At 44.4% G+C, this 7,859-nt stretch overlaps 1 protein-coding gene across 3 annotated transcripts in view; it reads right to left on the minus strand.

Moving 5' to 3' along the window:
• The window catches only part of LAMA4 (laminin subunit alpha 4), a 141,471-nt gene extending 133,849 nt beyond the window's left edge, over positions 1 to 7,622 (minus strand). Inside the window, exons 1-3 of one of the 3 annotated variants that reach the window (XM_087865405.1) lie at positions 7,459 to 7,621; positions 7,308 to 7,362; positions 7,005 to 7,087 (exon numbers count right to left, since the gene is read on the minus strand). Coding sequence is in view for 2 of the 3 variants with exons in the window: in XM_045798503.2 (XP_045654459.1) it covers positions 7,005 to 7,199 (195 nt within the window). In the remaining variant the exon portion in view is untranslated. Of the gene's footprint in view, positions 1 to 7,004; positions 7,363 to 7,458 lie in introns of those variants that run through there. The other 2 variants (XM_045798503.2, XM_087865404.1) reach the window with 2 other exon arrangements.
• Between the last annotated feature and the right edge of the window lie 237 nt (positions 7,623 to 7,859).

Genomic DNA, 7,859 nt, shown 5'->3' on the forward strand with positions numbered 1-7,859 from the left:
TCCTCGTCATATCAATGATGTTGGGGTTTTTGTTTAGCTTTTGGGGCTTTAGGAAACTCATTCATTTCTCTTTACTGCCCAGATCATCCTATCGCTGATGAAAGGCTATGTTTAAAGAATCCTTAGGGATACAATAATTACAAAAGTTAAACTACAGGGGCTCCTGGGTGGCTTAGTTGGTTAAGCGATTGCCTTTGGCTCTGGTCATGATCCTGGGGAGGGCAAGGGGAGTCCCTGCTCAGCGGGGAGTCTGCTTCTCCCTCTGCCCCTCCCCCCCATGCTTGCTCTCTTTCATTCTCTCTCTCTCAAATAAATAAATAAAATCTAAAAAAAAAAAAAAGGTTAAACTACAGTCTCCCTGTTCTCCAATGTTGGATAATCAGCACATTTGTAAGGAAAAGTTGGAAGTAATCAAATTTACAGAGGAAGTAAAAATTTAGATAAAAATAAACTGATAAATCTTTTTTTTTTAAGATTTATTTTATTTATTTGACAGAGAGAGAGACAGCCAGAGAGAGAGGGAACAGAAGCAGGAGGAGTGGGAAAGGAAGAAGCAGGCTCCCAGCAGAAGAGCCTGACGTGGGGCTCGATCCCAGAACTCCAGGATCACGCCCTGAGCCAAAGGCAGACGCTTAAGGACTGAGCCACCCAGGCACCCCTGATAAAACAAATCTTAACTTGCAGATAGATAAAAACAGATAGCAGAAGAAAACGGGAGAGGAGAGAGGTGCAGAAGAGACAGGGAAGGCAGACTTTGTGAGGCAGCTTATGTGTATTACTTCACAACAATCTTGCAAGGCAAGTACAATTTCTCTTCGTTCTATAATCAAACAAACTGAGCCTCTGAAGGATGGACTAATTTGTTCAAAGTCAAACAGCTAGAAAGTAGTGGAGCTGAATTCATAGCACATCTGTCTGGCTAGATGCCCACATTGTACCTTTGATGAAAGGTGAATTTCAGATGTTGTTAAGCAGAGACTGCGAATAAACAGCCCTTGGGCTGAATGGGGCCATCAGATGTACATGCCACAGGGTATTAAAAAAAATTGAGTCAGCAGTTTTACCTAAGAATCCAGATTCTGTTTTCTCTAGAAAAAAAAACAGAAGATCTAGCAACACAGAGGTGGCTGCCTGTCTGGAAGAGACAACTCTTCTCCTGTCACTTTGGCCTTAACCACTCCCAGGGTGTATTCCTTTACTGCCCGGTAATGTTTTGCTTGGCCTCTGTAAGAATCCAAGTTTTAATTTTTTTTCTCCTGTACCATATGATCAGCATTTTCACTTCTGGGTATATACCCCAAAGAACGGAAAGCAGAAACTGAAAACAAGTATGTGTATACCAGTGTACACAGTGACATTATTCACAGAAGCTAAAAGGTAGAAACAACCCAAATGTCCATCAGCAGATAAATGGGTAAGCAAAGTGTGCTATATCCATACAATAGAATATTATTCAGCCTTAGAAAGTAATGAAATTTGGACACATACTACAACATGGATGAACCTTAAAGACGTTACGGTAAATGAAATAAGCCAGGTGCAAAAGAACAAATATTGTAGGTTCCACCTACATGAAATATCTATGGTAGTAATATTCATAGACACAGAAAGTGGATGATGGTTGCCAGGGTCAGGGGAAGGGGGTAATGGGGAGTTATTGTTTAATGGGTATTGAGTTCAGTTTGGGAAGATGACAAAGTTTTGGAGATGGATGGTGGTGATGGTTGCATAACAAGGTGAATGTACCTAATGCCACTTAAAAATGGTTAAAATGGAAAATTTCATGTTATGTATATTTTACCACAATTAAAAAAAAACCTTATGGTTAAATACGAGAACTCTGGAACTACAGCAGATGAAATTATTTTCCAGCAATTTTAGAATAGATTCTGTAAGATAGGCCATGTATTCCTGTAGGTGGTGCTGTTCTGAATTCTCTCCCTATTAATCTAAATCAGCATCTTCTAATATAGACTATAGCATCATGTAGAGGAAACATACTAGAAGATACTTATAAAAGGAAGATGGGCTGCAAGAAAACTCTAGAGTTAAAAGACCCAGTGATATGCTGGAAAAAGAGAATGGGATTGGTAACCTTGGGCAAGGTACTTACCATTTCCAAACTTTAATTTGGTCATCTATGAAAATGGGTGTACAAATTTCACTGAGTATTACAAAAGATAGTACATGTAGTTTCATGGGACATAGTAGACATCGATAAGTGTTCATTTTTGTCTTTCCTATATGAGTAGTTTAAAAAGTATGGGTAGACTCATCTGGAGAAGGAAGTTATCTCAATTCTTTGGTAATCCTAAAATTTTAAGCAACTTACGCTACTCATCTAGCAAGCATTGCACAAATAGTCTATGAATGGCATTTTATATAGCTTTATTTTAAGAAATTCCCGAAACTTTGACTGGAATTATGCCCACAGGTAGTTCTAGTTACCTAAGCACTCTTTCCTAGATGCTCTTGCATGGTTGAATTACTTTTATAAACTCCTTCCTAGCTGGGCCCCTTACCAGGTAGCGTACCTGGGCAAATGCTCTGTGCCTCAGTTTCCATGTTTGCAACATAAGATCCATAAGTCCCATTGAGTTGTTAGGAGGGTATAAAAAGAACATAACTCACGGAGAATGCTCAGACTAGTGTATGGCATGTGGTAAATACTCAATGAGCGTGTGTCACCAGCCTTGCTATTATTATTACTGCTGCCACTACTATATTTAGTCCTTCTAAAATAATGTTTCCCAGGAACCTTCTGTGGTATTTGGTGAGTAGGTGATTGTGTCCCACTGATCTGGCTCAAGAGTGATCTTTTTCCACATTACCCCCATGGCCCTTAGCTTCTAGCCACTCTTACAGAATATGAATTAATTCTGCTTTATAGAGAGGCTGTGTACATATTTTTCACTCTAAGATTGCTTCCTCCCTGAGGGTAGGGATGTGACTCTGCCTTCTTTCTGTCCCTCCTGGTGCCTACTCTTTGCTCTGTTCAGGGTAAGGCTCCAAGCCTGCTTGTTGGATGATATTAAGTGAAGGAAATGATGACTGCCCGTGGGGGTTCACATTACCTAAACGCACTGTTGAGCAGCCCTGTAGAATGATGGCCCAGGCCAACGACTTAATGTGATTCAACAGGCCATTTTCAAAGTAAGGGCCCAAGATAAGGATAAGCAAAGGGAGATCTAAGCTGCCTTTTAATAAACATGCTGCAGTCTTTTAGTGGCAGGGCCCCTGTTACATTGGAGCACAGGATCACGTATCAACAATAAAAAAAGTCTAGAGGAAAAGTTACTCAGAATTAGTCTAGAGCATAGTGCATTTTTAAAGCCAGCAAGTAAGTGTGTCCAGTGTGAGGCACGTTTGCACATGTGGTTCATGGGGCATTGATTTTCTCCGATGCAAGCTAACAACAACAACAACAACAGCAGCAGCAACAACAACAACAACAACAGCAACAACAGCAGCAACAACAACAGCAAAGCCCAGTCAAGTTACCAGGAGGTAAATTCCCATTTTCCTCTCCGAGAAAAGTTTGCTCAATATTGTCATGTATTTCCCTTAATTTTTCAGTGATCTCCCAAAGGCAGTCACGGCACTGTTCCCCCCCGCCACCTCCCACCCTGCCCCTCCAGCGAAGCCCCCCCACTCTGCTGAGTCTCTGGGTGGAGCTTCTTCCGAGCCACACACTGGCAACCTCTAACCTAGTGTTCTTGACCTTATAGAATGCCTGCTTCTTTCTGACAGACAAGACTGTCATTCCTGCCAAGGACATTCTGATACCCTCTCCTTGGGAACTGTTCCCGACTCCATCCCTCTACCCCCTCCAATTCTTTTGCATATCCATATTGGTTATTGGCACTTTTGCCTAGTTTTACTTGCTAGAGTGTGTGTGATAAAATCACGGCTTTCTTTTCTTAAACATAAAATATTAGAATAGTGAATATACTTTTTTGAAAGTACCCAGTCTCCCCTTTGCCCACCCCCACCTACTGAGAATCATTGCTCTTCCCTCAAACACAGCAATAATGGACTCAGGAAACAGTTTGTGAAAAAAAAAAAGCAGGAGGTGGGAAAATCCTACCCATTAGCACAGAGTTATGGGTGGGGTGGGTGCTACTCTTTTCAAACTCTTTGCATCCTGGGGGATGTTTGGGCTTGTTGGAGAAGGAAAGGAGGGACCTTTTTTTCTTGGTCAGCCAGGGTTCCTCATCCTTCTATTCAGTGCACATTAATGTCTTTGACCCCCTAACTCACACTGAGCACCGCAATGTGTGGGAGACCAGATCTGTGTTGAGAGCTGAGGGCCCAGGGGTGGGGAGGGCACAAACCTTGCTGTCGAGAAGCTTGGAGAGCGTTTGGAGGGCTATCAGCCAAGCACCTCCCACTGCTCCATGCTTGCCTTAGTATTTTTCTTCCTTCACTTAGAAGGAAAATTGAGGAATAACCATTCATATAAATCCAAGTCGAATAAAATGAATGTATTTTTAGAATGTCCCTCTATCCACATCTCGAACCTCCCACGAATAATGTGTCATATGTGTCCATGGTCTCTTTCTCTCTGCCTATAGATGTAAATACAATCTCCTGAACCAATTCAGCAGAGTGGCTCGACTAAGTTATTACATTTCCAGAATGTATTTGGTTTATGGTCTCCTTACTGGCTCTAAAGAGCATGGGAAATCTGAATGCTGGGGCACAGGGATCGCCATGGGACCACAGGCTAACTGGAGGTATTATGTGAAACTATGCAGTGGGAACATAATTACTCCAATCCCACCCTTTCTACATCATATACTTTGACCCTTCTGGAATGAGTAATAGCTTCTTTCTGTTTTCCTAAACCAAAAGCCTCAACTGGCATTCTGAACCTATTAGACTCTAACAGTATTACAAATTTAACTCACTATAGGACATTCTTTCTGGTTGGAAAGTTATAGACAAACAGAGATATACCAATATTAAGTAAAATATCACCATAAAGTTAACGTTCTGAGAAATATTCCCAAATAAGGGTTTCTTTTAATCTATTCATCTACATATTTTATACTAATAGTAAGTCTTAGAATGTACAAAGCATGTATGCTATACCAAGTACTGTGTTAAGCATTCTTTCTGTATATTTTATCTAATTTCATCACAGTAACTGTAGGAAGTATGAAGTAGGCATCAATACTTTCTCTAAGCCTCGGTTTTTTTCTCTGTAATTTGGGCATCTGTAAATTGCCTCAGGGAAGGAGCAGGTAAGTTGAAATTTAAACTTGGGACCATCAGAGTGCAAAGCCTGCCATCCAAAACACTCTGCTGTGCTGCCTTCCTACTATTTCACTGAGCGTATATAAGAAATCACTCAGGGTCTCAGCAATACATTTAAGGTTCCTTGAAAATCAAATAATTATTTTCTTACTTTTTGTGGGATGAGCGTTACAAAAAGTAATGTGTGCCCATCTCTTTAAAATTAGCAGATAAAAATACAGAATGCCTAAATTTGAATTTCAGATAAGCAGTAAATAATTTTTTACCAAAATACATCCCACACAATATTTGAGACATAAACAAAAAATCTATTTGTTGCTATCTAAAATTCAAGTTTAATTAGATGTCTCGTATTTTATCTTATTAAAAGGGCAACCTTACCCTTAGGCATTTCATTCTGAGACTTTCCATGCTCAAAGCAACAGGTGGAAATAATGCTTCAGGGGGTGGAGGTGGGGGTGGGGGGTAATTCTCAGCCTGTGGAAAAACAATGCCTTCCCATTGGTGTCTCTACTGGCCTGGCTTCTCCTCAGGCCGGGGGAGTACGAAGCTGAGCAGAAGCCTGCCCCCCTCTTTCACATAGAGGTTACTTCTTGCACCACAGTGAGAGGTTGGCATGCTCTGGTCCTACCTACTCTCCCTCTTTTTTGGGGGGTGTGGGTGGGACTCCCTCTTGGAGAAGGACCATCTTCATGCACCTTATTTTGGTAGTAATAATTAAGAACTACAGTTCTACTAAAAACTAGTAGGATTAATAGCAATAATCCAGCCTTCAGTTCTGTTAGAAATGGTGTCAATCCACATGACTGCTTTGGTTCTATAGTTGTTGGACCCATAGCTATAGTGTGTGTGTGTGTGGGGGGGGAGAGAGAGTGTGTGTGATGTTAGGTCCATTACTCTTTCCTTTCCCATGAACTTAGGTGACTTCATTTTCCTCCTTCTTAGCATCTCCCACGCACTGGACATGCTGTTGTCCCTCTTGGCTCAGGGGACTCTTAAATCACTTACTCTGGATTCATCCTCCTTTACCCAATTTCTACATTTGGATGTGCTTTCAACATAAAAGCTATTGTAAGGTATTCAAACAGCAGCTCTTTGCATAACCATATCATCAGTAGCATATCCTGATCATTTTAACTTTTGGGTTGGGGCTTGGTTTTCATCACAACTTCTTGCTTCTGGAATATAGTGGCTCCTGCCTATTTAAAGTATCTGCTCTGCAGCTTCCCAGCAGATTCTGTAGTATCCTATCACCCTCAGCCACTGGCTCACTCTCCCCTGTTGCCGAGAACCTTCTGTTAGATTTATGACAAAAGGATTGGTCCCACAGTATTGTTTCCATTGTCCCAACATCACAGAGGAACAGGAAGCCAGTGACAGGGCACACACATTAGGAGCTGTGGCTTGACAAAAATGACTCTCCTGGGACATACAAGTGGCAGAAAGTCACAGAAGTGCCACTGCCACCCCAGGTGACAGTCTGAGCAGACACTCGGAGTACACAGGACACATGCACTTCCGCTAGTTCGAACAGTGACATGTTCCAAAGCCTCAACTCGCAACTCACGACGTCCAAATCCAACTTAACAAAGTCAAACTCTTCAAGCTTCTGAACTGACCTGGTGCAGGTGAAACTCTCAGGGCGGATGGGGGAGGGAAAGAAGAGGGGAGAGAGAGGGACGGGAGTGCGGCGCCCGCGGGGCGCAGGTGCCGCGGGCAGGGTGACAATGGCAGGGACACTGTACCTTGGCAGCAGGCGGCAGCCTTCCGGGAGCCACGCGGGGCTCGCTCGTCTCGGGCGGGTCTTGTCTGCCGACCGCTGAGCTCCCTTCAATGTCAAAAGGAAAAGCGTTGTCGGTGCCGGCCGCCGCGGCGGCGCAGACAGCGCCCCAGAGGAGCCACAGCGGCAGGACGGAGCAGCGGGCTGAGCTCACAGCCATCTCTCCGCGGACATCCAGCGGGGCTCTGCCCGGGGCTCGGCGGCTGCTTGTCCTCGTCGGTTCCCCCGCACCCCCACCCGTGGGGCGGCGGTGCCTCGCTCGCTCTACCTTCTCGGCCTCCGCCGTGTCCAGATGTGGGAAGTCAAGGCGGCCCGACGAGCAACTTAGTCAAGAAGGGAGAGAGAGAGCGTGAGCGGGAGTCCCCCTTCCCCCCTTCTCTCTCCTCTTGCCTTCTTCCCCCTCTGTTTGCCTCTCTCACTTTCTCTCCCGCTTTCCCTCTCCCCAGAGGCTCTGGCCGAAGGGCGTATAGATGGATGAAGTTTAAGGCTGAGCATCAGAAGGCAGAGCGGGTTGGGGAGAGCCCGGCTGCCACCTCCCGTCCCGGCGGGTGGGGACTGAGGGCTGCGCTGTCCTGCCTTCCTCCACACATCCATTCGCACCACTCCCTTTTTACCTTCCACTTCCAGGCCCTCCCACTCCAACTGGCATTTCACACACGGAGCTCGGGCCTTTCCCTGGCCTGCCCTCCCCCTCCCCTCTCAGACTGGAGACCCTCCAAGGGACCCCTCACATCTCTTATTTAGTCAAGGTGCCCGGTGTCTTATCTGTATTTATGTAGATCTCGTATGTGGCCCCCTAGTTTGCAGGGAAGTGAGTGGG

The sequence above is a fragment of the Ursus americanus genome, chromosome 11 (assembly GCF_024610735.1).
Source record: "Ursus americanus isolate L20-20 chromosome 11, mUrsAme1.1.p, whole genome shotgun sequence".
NCBI lineage: Eukaryota > Metazoa > Chordata > Mammalia > Carnivora > Ursidae > Ursus > Ursus americanus.